This window comes from Antechinus flavipes, chromosome 3 (genome assembly GCF_016432865.1).
Source record: "Antechinus flavipes isolate AdamAnt ecotype Samford, QLD, Australia chromosome 3, AdamAnt_v2, whole genome shotgun sequence".
Lineage (NCBI taxonomy): Eukaryota > Metazoa > Chordata > Mammalia > Dasyuromorphia > Dasyuridae > Antechinus > Antechinus flavipes.
Window position 1 is genome coordinate 301,832,100 of NC_067400.1, and position 22,861 is coordinate 301,854,960.

The 22,861-nt window shown below is 33.9% G+C and overlaps 1 protein-coding gene across 1 annotated transcript; it reads left to right on the plus strand.

Moving 5' to 3' along the window:
- Positions 1-18,937: 18,937 nt before the first annotated feature.
- LOC127557188 (small glutamine-rich tetratricopeptide repeat-containing protein beta-like) lies at positions 18,938-22,205 on the plus strand. Its single transcript, XM_051990608.1, has 2 exons — positions 18,938-19,082; positions 21,502-22,205. The coding sequence occupies exons 1-2, from the start codon at positions 18,938-18,940 to the stop codon at positions 22,203-22,205; spliced, it is 849 nt and encodes a 282-aa protein (XP_051846568.1).
- Positions 22,206-22,861: the final 656 nt, after the last annotated feature.

The window sequence follows — 22,861 nt, forward strand, 5'->3', positions numbered from 1 at the left end:
TCAGAAGATGAGAGTGTGAAAACAGCTACAAAAAACTAATTAGACCCAAGCTCAAGAAGAATATATGGAACAATTAGCAAAAGAGTGGTGAAGTAGAGGTTGGGAAATGAAATGAGAATGATGCAAGAAAATTATGAAAAGCAAATTAACAGCTTGTTAAAAAGACATTAAAAATAGTGAAGAAACCGAATTATCGAATGGTAAATGAAGTTGAATTTTACTGAAGAAAAGATCTCTTTAAAAACCAGAATTGGTATTAAATATTTATCAGCACATGCTGGTAAATAGTTACAGATCAATAATAGATGGTTATAAATGACACAAAAAAGCAGAATCAGTCACTATTTAGAATTTCATAATAAAATACCTACTTAGCTTTGTCACATTGTTTATACCTTATTTGCATTTTTCTAAATTATTTTCTTTAAGGTTTTTGCCACATTTTCTTCCCTTTCTGCCATGTCTTACACTTAGAAATATTAATTAATGGGAAAGCAGTGCCAGGAAGAAATAATGCTATATGGTAAGAATTTTATTCTACATTTCCAACAGTTTTTTATGTGTTATATTTCTGCTCAATTTCCTTACTTACAGCTCTGCCATTCTCCTTCTGACTTTATGAACTGACTCTATGAACCACACTGAGTTCAGTCTTATAGTTAGAATTCCTACACTTCTGGGGCAAAATCTGTCTTTAGAAGCACGACTATCAGAAAGGTTGGCCTCCCAATATGCAAACTACTCTGAAGCTAAACCCCTTACGATTTCTTCATCTTCCACATCTTCACATCTTTTTCCTCCTTTATCCCTCCCAAATAAGTTGACTTTCTTCCAATCAATCTGGTCCCCGATCTGTCTTCTCTTTCCATGCTGTCCTTTCCTCCTTTTAGAGCCAATATGCAATGGGGGAAAAATACTTCCATACTTCAACTATGGACTTCATAAGAGTAGTATGTCCATTTCTCTCTTTTTTCCATCTCTGTTCGCCCCTTTAATATTACCTCCTAATTTCTTAATACATCCCACAAAGACATTTATCCACCTGCAGAAATTTAGGCAATGGACCCTCAATTCAACTCTTCCATCTTTATTTCTATTGAATCTTTGAATACTCCCAAAATATTTGGACTCTTTGCTTCTGAGTGGTCTCTCTTTACTATTTACTATAGATTAATTTTTTTTCAATTTCTTTTTGTTCATATAAAAATAACCTATAAACATAAGATTATTTTTAATCACATAGTCTTTACTAGATACTTATATGATTCTGTTTAGGGTAACTCATAAGTCAAATAATATGTATCTCTCTTTTTCTCTTAGAAATGATTTCAAATATCATCTTAGGACATTTAATTTTCATATTTTTAATGATAACTAAGCTTCAGTTTTATGATTTTTTAAGGTTGCAATTTAATCTACACTGATTTTTCTAAAAGACATTATTACTTTCTCTTCTCTGATTTCTTGTGATTACATTGTAGTAGGGGTAGAATAATGTGATCTCATGTGGTAAGCTACCTCTATTCTTCTATCATTATATCACTAATTGTCTTGATGGATTTTCTGGTATAAAAACTTCTTTTTTACTCTGAAAAGTCATATCAAAATGATTTTTATTTTTCAGATCCAAACTCATAGCTAGAAATATGCTCTGGCACAATACCTCAGTGTAAAATCACTTTTTTTCTAGGAATAATTCATTTGACTCCTCTGAATTGCATTCCAAATAAATATAACCATACTTATCCTTTACATCCTGAAAATTTGCCAAAATCTGAAAGAAATAAATGTTTACCCATAGAATTTTAAATGTTCTTCTTTCTTATCTGAATATCTCCTTCCTGACCAGTTGTAAACTTTGTTGTCACTGAGTCATTAAATTTAATGACTCTGTTTGAATCATATACAAATAGATTTTTTTTTTGGTAATTATCTTTATTGTTTTTTGTTTTCTGTATTCAGAAGTTTGGGATTTGTAATACCATTATTTGTAATGGTATTTTAGGAGACCTAATAAATTATCTTATCTTTTCAGGTAAGTTGATACTGTGTTTCCCCGATAATAAGACACTGTCTTATTAATTTTTTGGACAGAAAAACACCAGAGGGCTTATTTTCAGGGGAGGGCTTATTTTAATGAACATTGACAGCAATTTTAATAAACAGGTAAGTGTGAACAAAAAAAAGTACCTTTATTCAATAATGATCATGTCATCTTCTTCAACAACATCATCCTAAGTGTCCATACCCTGAATTCCATCCTGGATATCTTGCGCCTCTATTTCCTTCAGAAGAAGTGGACCCAATCTGTCATGTCCAGTAATATAGCTCTCTTTAAATGAACATGTCTTGTCCAGGTAACCTGCTCGTAGTGCCTTGGCGGCACAGCTGTCAGTAATTTTATCCCATGACTTCTTCACCCAAGTCACGACTTCTTGCAGACAGGGCTTCACAAAATTTCCACTCTGATTTCTTTCCATTTTATTTTCAATGTAGTCATTGACTTCCATGCGCAAATGGTCCTTGAATGGCTTGTTTGTTGCAATATCAAGGGTCTGGAGATAGGCAGTTATTCCTGCAGGAATCATTACTTGATCTATTCTTCTCTCTGCAAGGAAGTTCTTCATTTCTTTAGCATGGTGAGTGCTGGCTTCAGCCAGATTATCAGACCTCTTTGGTTACCTCGCATAACAAGTGGCAGCATTAAATCAACCCACTTTCTTATAATGGCTTGTGTACACCAGGCTTTTTCCGGTTTCAAGAATGTAAATGCCTGATACACATTCAATCTTATCTTTCTTGCCCTTACTGATGATTAGAGGTGTGGCTTTCTTTCCATCCAAACAATTGACAAAACACAGGTGACCCGTGCACTTTCATAGCCAGTGGTAGGAATGTAGATTGATGTTGCACCCCTGTGATGAATTGTTGTTTGAGATCCTTGTCCCATAAACACTGCAATTTCATCCATAGCAATCATACTGCAGGTTTGGTACTTGGAAATGTTAATCCTATCAATAAAGGACTTGAATGCAAGTGCACGTTTAATAACTTCAGCATCTTCCAGTTTAAACAGTATTGTTGATCTTCTTAGGGACAGTTCATACCGTTGAAGGAAACCATCCAACCAGTGTTGTGATGCTTTGAATTCTTCTGAGACCATTTCAAACTCTGGTGCCATTGAAAGGGCAAATGCTTGAATATCAGCCCTGCTTACAACCAAGGCCTTTGCTCTCCTGTCAGCAACCCATTCACCAATGAGGATCTCTAAGTCAGGATATAAGGGTTGCTGACTTGATCCAGACCTGCACTTTTCCCCTTTTCCCTCATCTACCTGTTGATTGAGGTTATTATAATCTGCTCTCCATTTTCTGCCCATTTGAAGATCCAAAAGTTTTTCTTTACAGAAAACTGCAAGATTCTTACCATGTGCCTCCTCTACAGTTGCTTTCTTGTACTCAACAGTATAGCTCTTCCTTTTTATACTCGTGTCTGGGAGTCAAAACAGACAGAATAATAAAATTATGACCATCAGTCCTTCTTTTCACTCCATCATGCCCCTCAATAATGTTTTAACCCCATCATGCTCCCTGAGTGCTCCTTCTATCCTCGATGATGCCCCCTGAGTTCTTCTTTTATCCTCCATCATGCCCCTTTTATCCTCCATCATGCCCCCTCACTCCCGCTTACATACTGGGTTTTTATGTTGTCCTGCCTCAGCTCTCCTCCCTGGCACTGCTCTCAATGGTGCCAGCAAGCAAATCACTGGGGAAGAACAGGATGATGGGCTCACTGATGCAGCTCTGATTGGTTGCAGCTTGGAGCACGGCGTGCATTTCACCCAGGGTGGCAGGGAAGGGAGACGGTGCATACAGAGGGTACCATAATGTAGCGTGTAGCACAGGGGATCACCTTCACTACAGTAGCAATCTCAATAGGGCTTATTTTTTGGGGAGGGCTTATTTTAGAGAAATCTTACACAGTAAGGGGAGGGCTTATTTTCGGGATAGGTCTTATTATCGAGGAAACATGGTATGCCTAAAAAGAATTCACTTTTAAAAATTTTCTTTCAATGTTGTTTTCAATTTTTTTTTACTTTATTGTATTCATAATTCATTACCCACCTCCTTTATAGAGATATTTTCATTTCTTTTTCATAATCTGCTAATTATTTTGCAAATCTCTGGTGAGTATTCCATGTTTTGTATTGAAAGCTTAATTTTTTTTACCTAAATTTATTCCTAATTCCTTCTTTTATGAGCCAGTTTAGTATTTCTTCTCTTTACTTTGTTTAGAAGGGGGTGCATCTAAAGAAATCTGTAGGCACTATTGGCTCACTTTCCTTAATATTATAATATTTACTAATTAAGTTTGGCTTTTGCTTATTTTGTTTTTAATTGTTAATTTTACATTTATGCTTTTTTGAAGCTTTTTATTTTAATATGTTGAACGTCTCCAGATCTTGATATTATTTTTGATAATTTAGTCCCTTGTCTTTCCATTTTTACTATATCCAAAAATCAACATTGCTCAGTTTCAGAGTTACTAGAGCCAAGATAAGTGTCTTGAAAGGTTTGTTTCCTGGGCCTGAATCTCTGCCTTGAATAACCACCAGAGTGAAGCCTTAGTTCTGGCTGGGTTTCTAGTTGTCTTTCTCTCAAGCCCAAAGCAGCCTATGCTGACACCTATGCCAGAATGATTTCAGCCCACTCTGGTTGCTTCTTTTTTTCTCTCTTTTACAGGGTTGGACAGGATTAGTATCTTGCATAGTGAGGAGAGAATGGGATGTTTGGTCATTCCAGTGGGACTGAAAGTATCTCCTCTTCACTGCTGGATATATGATAGAAAGTGGAAAGAAGTGCTGATTACGTACTATAAATATGAAAGGTTTTCACTGTGAATTCATAAGTCATTTACTACATTCTGAGTAATCTTGTCCTTTTATAAGAAAGATTTGATTCCAAGCCATTCTTAATTTGACAAATGGTCAAAGGATATGAACAGACAATTTTCAGATGATGAAATTGAAACTATTTCCACTCATATGAAAATGTTCCAAATCACTATTGATCAGAGAAATGCAAATCAAGACAATTCTGAGATACCACTACACACCTGTTAGATTGGCTAAGATGACAGGAAAAAATAATGATGAATGTTGGAGGGGATGCGGGAAAGCTGGGACACTGATGTATTGTTAGTGGAGTTGTGAACGAATCCAACCATTCTGGAGAGCAATATGGAATTATGCCCAGAAAGTTATCAAACTGTGCATACCCTTTGATCCAGCAGTGCTACTACTGGGCTTATATCCCAAAGAGATACTAAAGAAGGGAAAGGGACCTGTATGTGCCAAAATGTTTGTGGCAGCCCTGTTTGTAGTGGCTAGAAACTGGAAATTGAATGGATGCCCATCAATTGGAGAATGGCTGGGTAAATTGTGGTATATGAATGTTATGGAATATTATTGTTCTGTAAGAAATGACCAGCAGGATGAATACAGAGAGGCTTGGCGAGACTTACATGAACTGATGCTAAGTGAAATGAGCAGAACCAGGAGATCATTATATACTTCAACAACGATACTGTATGAAGATGTATTCTGATGGAAGTGGATTTCTTTGACAAAGAGACCTAACTCAGTTTCAATTGATAAATGATGTACAGAAGTAGCTACATCCAAAGAAAGAACACTGGGAAATGAATATAAACTGCTTGCATTTTAGTTTTTCTTCCTGGGTTATTTTTACCTTCTGAATCCAATTCTTCCTGTGCAACAAGAGAACTTCGGTTCTGCACACATATATTGTATCTATTGTGACCTATTTAACATGTATAGGACTGCTTGCCATCTTGGGGAGGGGGTGGAGGGAAGGAGGGGAAAAATCAGAGTAGAAGTGAGTGCAAGGGATAATGTTGTAAAAAATTACCCAAGCATAGGTTCTGTCAATAAAAAGTTATAAATATTAAAAAAAAGAAAGAATTGATTCTAATCTCTCTTTGTACAACTGAAAAAAAAAGGTTAAAGGTTAGAAGAGGCTTATAGAATGACTAATCTATCTTGTTACTAGTCAGATCCACTTTCAACTTAATTCCTTATTTTTCTGTTGCCACTTGTTTATTTTTATCATTTATATGTACCATTCTCTTCCTCAGGGAATGGCTTGATTCTCCAAATAGTCCACATAGTCATGTTTATTTGTTAATCTTTTTTGTTTTTCTTTTAATAATTTCATATCTTTTTTATGTTGATATCCCGCAAAAGATCTCATTATAGGTGTGTGTGTGTGTGTGTGTGTGTGTGTGTGTGTGTGTGTGTGTGTATGTACACATAGTAAGAAGAGGGAGCCTTCTAGATATCTTATTATTAACATATTTCCAATTACTTGAAAAGTAATTTCCATTTTTTAACAAAATATTTTTCTGAAATCTTAGAATTTGATTACTATTTTGAGATGACTGAAAAGTGAGGTTTCTTTCTGATGGTGTCATATAGTAATTTATTTTATATTTAATTTTCAACATTGTAAGGACATTTTCTTATATTTAAATGGCTCTTTCTTTCTTTCTGTTAGTTGCTGATGGTCAAGTTCTCTACTTTTGCACTGTCCTCCAGTTTGCTTACTTTCATTTGATAGGATTTTATATCTTCCAATGTTACTTAAAGGCATTTAATATTAACAATTATATTTGTTTTTCCACTTGTTTATTTTTATCATCTATATGTATCATTCTCTTCCTCAGGGAATAGCTTGACTCTCCAAATAGTCCACATAGTCATGTTTATTTGTTAATCTTTTTTGTTTTTCTTTTAATAATTTCATATCCATTTTATGTTGATATCCCACAAAAGATCTCATTATAGGTGTGTGTGTGTGTGTGTGTGTGTGTGTGTGTGTGTGTGTACACATAACAAGAAGAGGGAGCCTTCTAGATATCTTATTATTAACATATTTCCAATTACTTGAAAAGTAATTTCCATTTTTTAACAAAATATTCATCCATCTTGGGAAGTTTTTATGCTTTTTTCAGGCACAAAAATATATTATTTTTAGTGGGTTGATTTTCCTTATGGGGAAAATATATACTATGTATATTATTGTATTTACTATTTTGCTTTTGTTTTTCATTTGATACATATTTTGCTATTTTGAAGTGATGAAAGAAAAAGGATCTGATTTTAGTCCCTCATATCCTTGCAGCACTTTTTCCATCACTAAGTCATTATATTTCATCCTTAATCAAGTTTCAACTTTTACTAATCCCCCATTCAGCCCTTGATTATCATTTTAAATGGAAAAATTCTCACCACTACCTTTAAAGGAGAATTCTTCTGTCTCTTCCACTGACTCAACTCTTGATTAATTACACCTTGACAGTTAAGTTCTCTGTCTTAGTTGCTTCATTATAAAGTAGGAATGATATCAGGCTCAATGATGTCAGAAAGATGAATGAGTTAAAAAGGAGCAGAAAGGCCTTGTATAAGCATAAGGCATTGTTATTTTGATTATGTTTTTACATTAGGAGTGAAAAATATAATATTTCTCTATTGTAGAACCAAAGAATAATATGAAGAAAAGATTTATGATTTGTTCAGTGATTTGTTTTTCTTTATAAAATTGAAATAATTCCTTGAGGTTATGTAGATAATCTACTTACTTCAATACTTGGAGGCATCCTAACATGTCCACATAAATATTTAAAGTGCTTCAGGGTATTCAAAGTAAGAATGATTATATAAAATAAAATGATTGATAGGAGAGATGTTGGCAACTTTTCATAAAGCTTAATATTACACTATGTATGAGTAGTTGGAGCTACCCTAGACTTGAATGAAAAATAATTGCAATACTGTGGAACATTGCAAGCTTTGTTTAAAAAAAGGAAAAAAAAATCTGTAGATTGAAAAAAAAAACTAGGCATTTATTGTATTTTAAAGCAGAGTTGACATTTAATCTATAATTAGCTTTTAAACTTTCAAGAACTGAAATAGGATGTTCCCTGTGATCTTAATTTTTAATCAATTTATTTAATCATTTAATTTATAATTGCTCCTAAATTTTATCATCTTTTTAAATATATTTAACTATATAATAAGGATATATGGCATATCAGGGAAGTCAAGGAAGTTGTGTCAGGAAAATACTTGTCTTGTTACAACATGTAACATTATCTTCATTTTCTGGGTTAAAATTTTCAGATGAGATTCAAAGATGTTTTATGATTTGTCCATAGTTACACAACTAGTAAAGGTCAGAGGCAGCATATGAAACTAGATCTTTTTGGCTATATGTCCATCATTTTATCCATTATATCTACAGCATAGAATTAGAACAGCTACATCCCTGGCCAAAGAGTTACTTGAAATCTTAAATTTTCTGTGAGTCTGTTTTTTCCAGTCTGTAAAGTAGGGTAAATAGACACTTTATCTCCTTCAGAAGTTTGTGAAGATAACTGCAAAGTACTCTATGATACAACATCATTGTTACTGTGATAAGGGATCAGTGCTCAGTATGGCACACATTCTATGGTGTATTGATTAATTCCAATGAGAATTTTAGGAGGATATTTTTTTCACTGGAAAACGTATTTGAATTTCTTTTACCTAAAAACATACCATGGATTTCATAGAATGTCTTGATAACCCAATCATAATGCTATTCAGGTAGGTATCCTTCGAGTGCAAGGTTACATGTGAAGATGGAAGAATTAAAAGTAGAAAGATTGAAAGACAAAGGAAGAAGATGAGGGAGAACCAGAAGCTGGATGAGCTAGGGGTTTCTCCCTATACTACTTCTTCCTGTAGTTTACAACACTGAGGCTTTTCTTCTCCCTTTTTGTCAATGCTAGACTTCTGGGAATTGGTGAACTAACATTACAGCAGCTGAGTTAGATTTCCATGAAGCTGCCAGTATTAAAACTTGATCTCTAATGCAGGCATCATCTGGTAGTCTTCAGTGCCAGAAAGGATGATTAAATCCCAAATCCTTCCCAGTCCAGGAGCAGGAGACAATAACAACCCAAACAATAAGTTATAATAGAATCTTTCAGTCAAATTATTACCACACTCTTTTCTGACTCTCTACATGGAGAGCCAGAACTATAGTCATTGTAAAATGCTGACTCAAACTCAAACCCTTTCTTTCTCCAAGAGAACTGTTGGTCTAATGGTGTTAAAGTTTTTGCCTTTTAAAATGTGTGCCTACTATATACTTTGCATCACTAATTTTCTCTTTTTATTACCCCTATAATATATATTATATGATGAATATTGGTTGATCATAGGGAAAAGATTCAGAGAGTAAATATACATATATGTATATATATGTATATTCATGACAATAATTGTATTCTTCAACAACCTCAGACAAATTTGAAAATCCTTAAGATAACTGGGGAAAATACCAAAACTCTTGGTTAGAACTATGGTTCTAAAAGTATTTTCTTCACAAAAACCTCAAGGTGGAGGTAGTAGTCTCATTTGGCATATAAGGAAAATGAGGTCCATAAGTGAAGTTAACTTGTACAAAATCTCATATTAGTAAGCAATAAGACTAGTCTTCAAACCCGGGTTTTAGGATTCCAAATCCAGAGAGCTTTTGAATGATTCTTTAAATTTGGGGATGATCATCTCACCTTAATAGAAACAAAAAATAGAATTTTGTAACTGAAATATTTACATTCATCTAATCTCACTGCAGTGTTCTTAGAAGAAAAGGATTAAACAAAAATTGAAGCAAATAGAAGCTCAGATGAGAAGGATGTGCATAATGGGCCTTCCAGATCATTAAAAATCACATACACAGAGGAAGTTAATTACCTGCAACCTTTACAACTTAAGTACAAACACAAAAATAATCACTAGTTATATCAAATGCCAAACAAATCACAATTTCAGCTATTATAATTAGGAAATTGGGACACAGGAAAAAGACTAAGGGATTTTTTTTTTACTATGATATTCTGGGACCACCTTGCAAATGTTGTCTTGGATCAGAGGTGAAGAATCATGAGATTCATTCTTCCAAGTGGATACGTTTATTTAATTATTGAAAAGTAGATTTTGAAAAAATCACTGAAATAACATTGAGCATTTGTATTGGAACCTACTACAGACCATTAAGAAAGGATTTTTTTTTTAAACTTAGAGAATTGCCCTTGCATTTTGGAATTCTTTATTACCATACATTTGTTTTGTTTGCCTGCTGTAACTGACTGGTTGCTTTTTGTTGTTGTTGTTTTTTGGGGGGAATAAAGAACAAGAAAAAACCTTTTTTACTAGGCAACTTCCATTTGAACATGAGATATGGAGTCTTAAAATCTGGCTTCTAGGTATTAGATCTAAAGCAAGAATTATTAATTTAGGGTTTTGATGACTATATTTCAATATAATTGGTTTACTTTATAATCCTAAGTATTTTATTTGATACACTTAAAAATATCATTCTGAGAACTATGACAAATTGGTCTATGTTACAATAGCATTAAAAAGATTTATTCTAGAGCTGGAAGGGGTTTTAGAGGCCATCTAGTTAAGAGAGAGAGAGAGAGGAGAGAGAGAGAGAGAGAGAGAGAGAGAGAGAGAGAGAGAGAGAGAGAGAGAGACAGACTGAGTTGTTGTTGAGTCATTTTTCAATTGTGTCTGATTTTTTGTGATCCCATTTGGAGTTTTCTTAGCAAAGACACTGGAGTGGTTTGCCATTTTCTTCTCCATCTCATTTTACAGAGGAAACTGAGTCAAACAGAGTTAAGTGATTTGCCGGGGATCACATAGTTAGGAAGAGCTTGATATTGGATTTGAACTTATAAAGATAAGTCTTCCTGACTTCAGGCTTGCAGCTCTGTCCACTGTGCCAACAGCTACATAACCATGTACCTCCCCCATACCCCTATGTACATATATGAGAGAAGACAGTATCAGTAAGGAAAAGGATGTCAAAGCTATCCTATAGAGAGCAGGATTAGACCTGAGTATTAAAGAAATCCAGTAGTCAGAGTTGAAAAGGAAGCCCCTTACAGACATTAGAGAAACCAATATGAACTTATGGAGTTCACTGGAAGAAAGTTAAGTCATGATCTTTGTCTTCTTGGATGTAAGTCCAACAACATTCTACCCAATTTCCCACACTGCCTGCAACTTCAGGTCTGTTAGAATTCTAGTTCTGCTACTTATCAGAACTAGTACTTATACTTTGCCCAATTATGTAACTTCACTCTGTTCCAATTTTCTTCTCTAGATATATCTACTTCAAAGTATGCTGTGAGGCAAATGCTTTATAAAACCTAAACCACTATGCATATCGGTAAGTTATTATATTTATATAAGTACATTTAGAGATAACATATTCATATATTTACATATATATATATATATATATATATATATATATATATACTTATACACTGCTGTTGTTGCTGAATAATTTTAGTCATGTCTGCTTCTTCATGACCCTATTTTAGGTTTTCTTGGCAAAGATATTGGAGTAGTTTGCCTCTCCAGCTCATTTTACAGATGAGGAAACTGAGGCAAAAAAGGTTAAGTGACTTATCCAGGATCACACAGCTAAGAAGTGTCTGAAGCCAGATTTGAATTCAGAAAGGTGAGTCTTCTAGACCCAAGTTCTTGTCCACTAGCGCCCTATGCATGTTATATCTATCTATCTATCTATATCTATATCTATATCTATATCTATATCTATATATAGATATCTACACACACATATATATAGATATCTACACACACACACACACACAATATATATATATATATCATATGTAGTTAAAAACAGCAAGTTTAAGACCTATGTCTTCTAGCAGTGTCACAATTTTGGATACTAGTAGATTTTACTGTCTGCCACTTAGTCTCCTGAAGGAAAGTAATAAGTAAGAAGATGGCAAAATATATTAATTAATGGAGTAGTCAAATAAAATAGAATAAAGGTAGTATTGAGCAAGAACAATGGATTTGGAGTCACAGGACTTGGGTTCAAATCCTACCTCTACGTCACTTACTACTTGTTTCTTCTTGATTTAGAGCTAGAAATATAGGAATAGTCTTGTGCAGAGATGTCAAACTCATGGTCCAGAGGGCTCCTCCTGACTTAACCAGGTTAAAATGTAACTGGGAAATATTTAATGAAATAAATATTAATATTAATTAAATAAATATGGGAAATAGAAATATTAAATAAATAAGGGATGCTGTTTATATGTAATTTTCTAAGTCAATATTATGACACACAGGGATCCTTATGTATAGTTTAGTGACCCCCATTTTTATTTCAACTCGACATAACTAATGAATGAGGAAATTGAAGCTTGGAGAAGGCTAACTGACTTACCACAAATCACAAAGGTAGCATAGGAGAAAGCCAAGATTCCAACCTAAGTCTTATGACTCAAAATCTATTTTTCTTTCTTCTCCACCCAAGTCTTAGCCAAGTGAATCAATCAGTCCAAACTAGATTTGGGTCTTTTAATTAAATTCAATAAATATTTACTAAGTACTTATTATGTGAATGGTACTCTGACTATAACATAGTCTGTTTGATAGATACTTTGGGCTAAACATTTATAAGTATAAGTGAATATGTGATAAAATTTCAAAAACTCCATCTTTTCAAGAAATTGAATTTAATTCAATTTATGAAATAAAAGATTTATATTAACATGACTATATCCTTAAGTAAACATTGCATTTATTTTTGCCCATGTTTTCTCACATATATATAGATATATATTCAGAAATTTTTACTAAAGATTTTTTAAAAATTCATAAAACACATTTTATCAAATCTGTTGAGTTGAACTATATTTGTTAAAAAATTAAAACAATTTAGCATAAGAATTTTAGTTTTTATAGAATTTAGACATAATATCTCATGTACCTTTTAGATACGATGATCTTGGTTTCAGCCACAGAACAAAAGAGACTAGACTGCTCTTGCAGATCAAAAATTTTCCAATAAAATAGATTATTATCTGAGAGCTATGTCATGGAAAAATGATTTAAAACACAACATCAGTTGTCATTGAAAATGTCACTCAGGCAAAATTGTAATATTGCAAATAACTCGGAAGGTTAAATATTTTCTTTCTCTCCTCAAACCTGCCACTTTTCTTTCTATTCTCTCTGGCATAGGTGGGGACAATATCTCTTATTTTACTATGAAAAGCAAGATTCTTCAAACTGAGCTCCCCCTTCCTTTCTCTTTATCTTAAAATCTTTTGACATTGTCTCCTACTTTATCCCTTTCCTCAGTCTATGACAAGGAAGTGGCCTTTATTCTTTGCCATGTTAAACCATTTGTATGTATCCTTGATCTTCTCCTTTCTCGTCTAACCCCTTTCTTAGGAATACTTGAAAAAAGTTTTTACACTTGTCCTGCTTCTCCTTTCCCTTATTCTTCAACCTTTTTCAATCTAGCTTCTCACTTCATCACTCAACTGAAACTTCTTTCTCTAAAAGTTACTAGTAGTCTCTTGCCAAATTTGATTATCCTCTTTCTGTCTTCATCCTTCTTTCTCTACTTGACTGCTGTATTTGGCCTTGTTGATTTCCCTCCTCTTCCTAATTACTCTCTCCTAGATTTGTTTTGTTGACAATATTCTACCCCGGTTTTTCTGTCTATCCACCCCCTTAATCTTCTTTGCTCATTTATCACACTCTGAATGTAGGTATTCTCCAGGGTCCTGTTCTAGGTCCTTATCTCTTTGCTGTTCTCTTGTGTCTAACTCTTTGCCCATTTGGGGTTTTCTTTTCTATCCATATCCTTCTCTTATTTTACAGATGATGAAACACACAGCTAGACAATGTTTGAGTCCCATTTGAACTCAGTCATCTTGACTGATGTTCTATTCACTGTGGTACCCAGCTACCTCTTGTATCTCTAGATTTCAGCAATTTCATCAGCTCTTAAGGTCCTAAATATCATCAAGTAGTTAACACCAACTTCTTTAAATTGATCCCCAGTCTTCCTGTGCCAAACTACAATCCTGTGTCACCAAGTTTCTACTGAATATTTCAATTAGCTGTCGAAAAATATCTCAAACTCAGTATTTCTGACATTGAATTGTTATTTCCCAACCCAAATCATTTTCAAAACTTCTACTTGGTAAAGAAGACACTGCCATTCTTTCAGTCTTTTGTTTTATTTCATAACCTTTGTTTTATCTTCAATTCATAAAACGCTTCTACCACCATGAAGTTTTTTTTTTTTTAACCTCTGACTCCTTCCTTTCACCCATAAAGCAAAGACTTTTCTTTAGCCCCCGATAACCTATCTTCCAGCTTTAGAAGTTTCTACCTCAAGGCTCTTCCACTTTAATTCATTCTATACATTGCCACCAAAGTAATTATCCTTAAATACAGATCCTCCTCAATATACTCCAGTGGCTTCTTTTGGCCATTAGAATAAAAATATAGCTCCTGTATTTAGCTTTTAAAATCCATACAATTGATCTTTAATTCTAGCTTTTCTGGTCACTATTCTTTATCTGTCATCTAGCCATACTGGTCTTTTTTTGTGTGCTTTTTTTTTTTTCATCTCCTGCCTCATACCATTGTTCTCCTTTTTCTCCCCACCCTCCTTGGATTCTCTCTTTTTTAAAGAAGTAACTTAAAATCCATCCTCTCTCTACATGGTCTTTTTTTTTTATCCACCCCCAAATACTAGTTGCTTCCCTTTCAAAAATCCTTTGTTTGCAATTCTTTTGTGTTTGCATTTCTTCTGTTTTAAATTTAGCTATACCTACAATTATATGTACTTATCTTCTATATTAACAGCAAATTACTTGTAGGAGGAGACTATTTCATTCTTTGTATTTGTACTCCTAACACAAAGGAGGTGCTTATTTCTTGATTGTATAAATGTTTTATCACCCATTGTTTTTAATCAATTAATTAATCAGTATTTATAAAGCTGTATATTTCATACACTGTAGGGAATACAATTAAATGCAAAAAATCCTCTACCCTAAATGCTTTCTTCTCTCTCTCTGTCTGTCTCTCTTTTTCTTTTTCCCTCCTTTTTTTCCATCTCTCCCTCTTTCCCTCCTCTCTTCTCTCTCTCTTTATATATAAATGTATGTGTATATATCTATGTATTTATGGATATGTGTGTCTATACATGTGTGTGAGTCTATGTTTTGAATATATGTAAAAGGATATAGACATATTTGCCTGGAGACAATGGCATTGAATGACTAGAATGTTCAGATATTTAAAGGGCTGTTACGTTACAGGATATTTCATCTGATTATGCTGTGAACTGGGACAAATGGATAGAATTTATATGGAAGCAGATTTTGACTAAAAACAAGGAGCAGCTTCCTAGAAGTTCGAGTTGTCAATAATGGAATGGACTTCTTGATGGAATGAGCTTTCCATTCTTTTTTTTTTTTTTTTTTTTTTAGCAGGAATGATTCATCCTTCAAGCATGTCTTCACTGGATAATCCCTAAAATTTATTCTACTTTTCAGAATTGTACAAACCTGGATCAAAGAGATGTGTAATGAATATGTGAGATCTCTATGTCACTCTTCAGAATATATTTATCTTTCATCTTTTTTAAAAAAAGATTAAGTTTTATTATTTATTTATTATTTATTATTAGTCATCATCTAGAGACTAAGACAGTCACATCTATACTGGATAGAAATGAAATACTATTTTCTATTTGATATTAATCAAAATCTTGTATGATTACCCTAAATAAACATTATATGTAATGTATCCCCCCCATTTAGGGATTAGATATAGCATTTTTAAATCAAATAGAAAAGTTATAACATCCCCAATAACCAACGTATTTTCAGTTGAGTCAAACTCAAGAGTATTAGATCAGTTAGACTGGCTGGGCTTAAATACATTAAGACTAGGTGATAATAAGCATTTGTTTAGCACTTAAGATGTGCAAGTCAAAAAACATTTTTTAATTGCCCTACTCGAGTTTATAATGTACAGGAGGGATATAACATGCAAATAGACAAATGCATGGCTAATTTGAGGATAAGAGCAATTTATAGCATAAGAACTGATCATTTTTCCTCCAGAGGATGAACAGAACAGATTTTTTTTAACCCCATTCCATAATCAAACTTTCAAATAAAGAGGAAAAGCTTATTATTATAATTATTTTTAATCTTGAACTTTTGGTCCTTCAGGGAACAATTGAAATCATTCTATATAAAGGAAAATAACCTTGTGCTCATAAAAGATTACTCATACAAATTTAATGTTATTTTGGTAATTACAAACTATTCCAGTAAAGAGTCAACTCAAATTTTAACATAGTAAAGTCAGTAACTAGATTAGAATGATAGGAATAATATCCTATGTGATTTTATATTCAGAGAAAATTTAAAATATTTTATATCGGTATTGATAATTAATTGTATTACTAAAATACAATTATGATTTGACAAAACTTTCAAAGGAATACAAGGGGATTTATTTGTCTTTAGCAAAAATGTCAAATAAAGATCAACCATTTTATTGTGGTAGTTATGAGGGCAGGAATTTAAGGTCAAATTCAGTAGCTTTTGGATTCAACTGGTTCTAATCTTTTTATATCAAAGATTTATATAGTAACAAGGAATTTTATGGAAGGAGACAAAATCCCCAGAACAATTTTTTTTTTTTGGTTTGGCAGTTAAGGGCAACAGCCAGTAAGTAAGTGTTGAGCGTCTGAAGCCAGACTTGAATTTAGGTCCTCGACTTTGGGGCTGGTGCTCTATCTGTGACATTTAACTGGCTCTGAACAAATCTTTAGGTTCCATTTTCATAAAGGAGCCTCCTCCAAATTATTTGAGAATACATACTGACAAGTATTATTACACTATAATTCTAAATTGCTTTTTAGAACTGTTGGATCAATTTAGAATTCCAACAATTGTGTGGAAATGTGTCTGTCCTTTTTAAAAGAAAAAAATAAGTTTTGTTAGGAATTTTTCAAATATTAATAAGGGGAATATTTTAATATACAAAGGAGAAAAAATAAATTAAACGATGAGTTTTTACATATAGTTTTTTAAAATGTGCATTTAATTTAACAGAAAAGTAACAAAATTGCCCTCCTGGTTTATATCCCTTTCTGAATATTTCTCTTCTTTGTATTTTATTAATGTTTCATTGACATTCTTTTTCTTCCATTTTTGTTATTACTATAATTTATCTCCTCCTCCAAAAAGAATTTCCTCTCTATCCCCCAATAAGTCCTCCCTGGTAGTAAAGAGATATTGTTAAAAGAAAAAAAGAAAGAAAGAAAGAAAGAAAGAAAGAAAGAAAGAAAGAAAGAAAGAAAGAAAGAAAGAAAGAAAGAAACCCACATATTGCCTTTGTCTGAAAAATCATATATTACTGGGGCAGCTAAATGATGCAGTGGATAGAGCACCAGCCCTGAAGTTAGGAGGATCTGAGTTCAAATCTGGCATCAGACACTTAACACTTCTAGTTGACCCTGGGCAAGTCCCTTAACTCCAACTGCCTCAGCAAAAAAAAAAAAAATCATATATTATACTCTACTGATAATTCATAACTTCACGGTCAAGAAGTATGAGCTGTGGGAACTAGAGAAGATTATGAAATGGAAAATGGATAATTTTGATTATATTAAATTAAAAGTTTTTGAAAAAACAAAACCAACACAGCCAAGATTAGAAGGGAAACACAAAGCTGAGAATTTTTTTTCAGCTAGTATTTCAAATAAAGGCCTCATTTCTAAAATATATAGAGAACTGACTCAAATTTGTAAGAATACAAGCCATTCCCCAATCAATAAATTGTTAAAGGATGTGAGCAAACAATTTTCAGATGAAAAAAATTAAAGCCATTTCTAGTCATATGAAAAAAAATGCTTTAAATCACTATGGATTGGAAAAATGCAAATTGAGATAATTCTGAGTACTACTCATACGTCTCAGATTGGCTAAAATGACAGGAAAAAATAATGATGAATGTTGGAGGGGATGTGGGAAAACTGGGACACTAATGCCTTATTGATGGGGTTTTTTGTTATTATAGCATTGTTTGCTTGTCTTTTTTCATCTTTTCCCTTTTGATATAATTTTCTTATGCAGCATGAGAAATATGGAAACACGTTTAGAAAAATTGCACATGTTTGTCTTATATTGGATTGCTTATATGGGAGGCTCTGACAGGAAAAAAGAAAATTTTGGAAGACAAGATTTTATAAATATAAATATTGAAAACTACTCTTGCATGTATTTAGAAAAATAAAATATTACTTAAAAAGTTAAAAAAAAATATTGATCAGTGTTCTTGTCTTTTAAAGGGTTTTTTTTTTTGGTGGTTGTTGTTGTTCTATTATTGTATTCATGTAATAAATTGTTCTTTGGTTCTGCTCATTGTTTTCTGTTACTGTAATTCTCCTGGTTTTTCTTTTTTTATGGTCCCATAATATTCCATTCCATTCATTATATATATATATATATTTTTTTTTTTCCATTTCCAGCCTAATATATGAAAGACATTATGACACAACAGACGTAGCTGGTGGTGTTGCCCTAAGTTAATTCAGAGTTAATTCAAAATTATTTTAATCCACACTAGCTATGTGACTCTGGGCAAGTCACTTGAACTTTGCCTTTAGTTTCTTCAACTGTAAAATGGGAATAATAAAATTACCTATCTTTCAGGGTTGATGTGAAGATAACATGAATTATATTTGTTTACAAAAAGCATTTATCACATGGTAGATAAAATATAAATTTGCATCTCAGGGCAAACATGGAGTGGTGAAAAATTAAGATTTGTGGCAGAATAGGGATCCTCTTGAAAAAAAAAAAAACAACAACTGGAAAAGGTGCTAAGAAAGACCCCCCAGCTGGGGAGGAACATAAGTGAGTGCAAGGGACAGTGTTGTAAAAAATTACCCATGCATATGTTCTGTCAATAAAAAAGCTATAATTAAAAAACATGTGTAGCAAACAGCTCCAGGCTATCTCCATAGAAACACCAAGTAGGAGCCCCAGGGGCTATCTGGGTATTACTGGAGCCTTCCCAAGAACCACAGAGACTTTCATCTCCTGGACAGTACATCTGTCAGTAAATCAGTCGGCCAGTCAGCTGAATCTGAGTCCCAAAAGACAATGAGAACCTCAGCTGATTAGGAATGCTAGGCCTAGCTGTGCTACTGAGATGCCATCCTGGGTTAGAAAGAACCAGCACACCTGTGACTGCAGGGGCAGTGGGGCAGGGGTGCTGGTGGTTGTGGACACTTGATAGAGGGGAAGGCTCTTGGTTTGGGGTTCCAAGTCAGAGGGGAGTTTCAAAGTGGAGCCAAAAGTACCATCCTCTCACCCCAGGATTAGAGGTGCTTACACAAATACCTCTTATTAAAAAAAAAAAAAAAAAAAAAAAAAAAAACCTGCAAAGAAGAAATAACCCAATTGTAGAAACTTATAGAAATAGGGAAGACTGGGATTCATGTTCTGAGGAGGACAGAGAAGTAAAAAAAATTCTACTCCAAAGAGTAATGTGAAATGAATGGTTCCAGAGAGAATTTATAGAACTCAGAAAAGAATGTAAAAATGAAGTGAGAGACATTAAGGAAAAACTTAAAAAATAAAAACTATCCACGAAAAACATGAAGATGATTATGAAAAAAAATAACTAGAAAAAAGAAATACAGAGTCTTTGAAAATTAGAATTGGATAATGGGATGCATGAGAAACTAAGAAATAACACAACAGATCATAAAGAATGAAAAAATAGAAGAGAATATGAAACATCTCATAATAAAAACAATAGATCTGCAGAATAGTTCAGGAAGAGAAAATATAAAAATAATTGGACTACCTGAAAGATGTGACCATAAAAAAGAACCTTGACACAATAATGCAAGAAATAATCCAAGAAAATTGTCCTGGATAGACAATGAGGGGAAAATCAAAATAGAAAAAAAAAATTCACCGATCACCCCATCTCTCCCCCGACGTTTTGTAGAAAACACTAAGAAATATTATTGCCAAATTTCGAAACCCCCAGATCAAAGAGAAAATTTTATAAAAAACAAGAAAAAAAACCCTCAAATACATGGGAGCTAGAATTACATAGGACTTAGTAGCAGCCAAAACCCCCCCCAAAAAACTGCACATTCTGGAATTATATCTGAGGACAATTAAAAAAGAAACAAACTAGAGTATAGCTAAAAATATCATATCCAACAAAATTATCCATAATATTGAATGAGAAAAAAATAGACATTCAAGGAACTATCAGATTTTCAGTACTATCAATCAAACCCAACTTAATAGAAAATTTAACATGAAAGAGCCAATATCAAAGATCAGCTTCAAGGAACTCAACATGGACAAATTGTTTCTTTCTTTCTTTTTCTTTTTCTTTTTTTTTTTTTTTTTTACATGGGAAATGTAAACCATATATTTAAGATTGACATCAACAACAGGGCAGATCAGAAGAAAGATTGGAGCAGAGTAAAGATAAAAACTAATTATGTTACACAAATGAGGTGCAGAGAAAAAATAGATACAGAAGCATTAGAATGGAGAGAAAGGCATGTAGTTCTGCAACTGTATTTACATCAAGAATGGGCTAAGTAGGAAGAGTTGGAACAGAAGTGAGTGCAAGGGACAATGTTGTAAAAAATTACCCATGTATATGTTCTCTCAATAAAAAAGCTATAATTTAAAAAAAAAGAATGGACTAAGTAGATAAGATACATATATACCACGAAGAGTATAGCGCCCTCCGAAATCTGTAAAGGAATAAGGGGGAAAGGATGGGTAGATGGGAAGCAAAGGGGGAGGGAAGAAGATAAGGGAAGGCTCTATGGGCGGGTGGGGGGGAAGTTAAGTAATAGTAAGGCAAGCTAAAGAGCAGAATTTAAAGAGTTTATGTATATAAATTATATATTTATGTGAGAGAGAGCGAGAGCTAGAGCGAGAGAGAGAGAGAGAAAGTTTTCTTGATCTGGCAATTTGCTGCTATAGATTTTGGCTGGCTGGTCGCAGAAGAGAGTTCAGCTGGACTGGAGAGGAGCAACTCTGGTGCAGACAGAGAGCACTTTGACAGATTTCAGCGGAATTACACCAGAAGCCCTCTCTCCGAGGCAAGAGAGAATATTTTCCGCTTGGCTGGCTGGTGGCAGAAGAAAAGTTTTCAGAGGAAGAAGCTACGAGTCGAGAGTTCAGTGGACAACCAGATTCATCTTCATCTCACACCACTGTGGTAGGTGGCTGGGCTCCTGCACGCCCCCCACTGAGACCAAGCTGGTCTGAAAGACTCACCAGAAAGCTAGCCGAGCCCCAAGTAAAGGAAACAAGAGATTCATTCCATCTCTGTGCTGGTTGGAGGCAGAAGAAAGCAGAGGCAGAGGCTGAAAGACAAAACCCTTGGATTTGGTGACATTCAGAGGGAGCTCTTGGAACCAAGCAGAGAGATAGACCTCTAAGCTAACCGGGCTATATTGGAGGCAGTAAAACATCTGAACTTTTATCACCTGGCTGTGTTTTGAGAAGAAAAAGCTCACCACATTTTGGGTGAGATAGATAGCCAGATAGATACTTATACTTCAGATGAACAAGAAAGCTTGGAAGTTGCAATTCAGTGCTTAGAGACAGTTTTCAAGATCAGCCCAGAAGATACTCACCTTGCTGTATCACAGCTGCTGACAGAAATGTTCACAAACTCCTTCTGTAAGAATGACATTTTGCCATTCTCAAATTCTTTGCCTGAAGATGTGGGGAAAGCAGATCAATTGAAGGATGAAGGTAATAACCACATGAAGGAAGAAAACTATGGTGCTGCAGTGGATTGCTATACACAGGCCATAGAACTGGACCCAAATAATGCAGTTTATTATTGCAACAGGGCTGCTGCCCAAAGCAAACTAGGTCACTACTCGGATGCAATAAAGGATTGTGAGAGAGCAATAGAAATCGATTCCAAGTACAGCAAAGCCTATGGGAGAATGGGGCTAGCCCTTACTGCTATGAATAAATATGAAGAAGCAATTACAAGTTATCAGAAAGCACTGGATCTTGACCCAGAAAACGATTCTTATAAGTCTAATTTGAAAATAGCAGAACAGAAATTAAGGGAGGTGGCCAGTCCTACGGGTACAGGACTAAGCTTTGACATGGCTAGTTTGATCAACAATCCAGCCTTCATTAGCATGGCGGCAAGTTTACTGCATTGGGAAATCCCAAGTATTTCAAAGTGATTTGTGATTACAATGTTCTTTTTATTAAATGAATTGTTCTCCTGGTTCTGCTCATCCCACTCTGTCTCAGTTCATATGTCTTCCCAATTTCTCTCAAAGTGTCCCCCCATCATAATGACAGCATAATAATAGTATTCCATTCCACAATACACCAAAATGTATTTAGCCATATTTTCAATTTGATGGACATCTGTAATATTCTTCTCTAGAATGTAATATCCTCTTTGGGGTTTTCTTGGGATCTCTGGAGGAAGCCTTTGTTTCAGTTCAGTAATCACCACAATTGCAGCCACAGATTAAAGTCCAAATCCTTTAATCTCTTTCCTGGTGCTGGACAACTTTCTGGAGAGCCTTTGAGTTTGGCCTTGGTTCCTAAAGCTTGAGCTCCCACCTGCTTGTTCTGCTGGGCACAAACCAATGTTCTCTTTTACTTTGTATTTCTTTTTTCTTGCCTGTTTTTTAAAAAAATAATATACATTCTAAAAAGAAAAAAAGAAAAAAATCTCTCACTGTGTTCTATCTTTTGTTCATCTAGGTAAGTTTTATTATTTATTTTTCTAAGTCAGTATAATAGTTTTTTTTTTTTTTTTGGTAGATTTTCTGGTAGAGCATTAAATTTATAAATTAATTGAGTTAGTATTGTCATTTTTCTTATA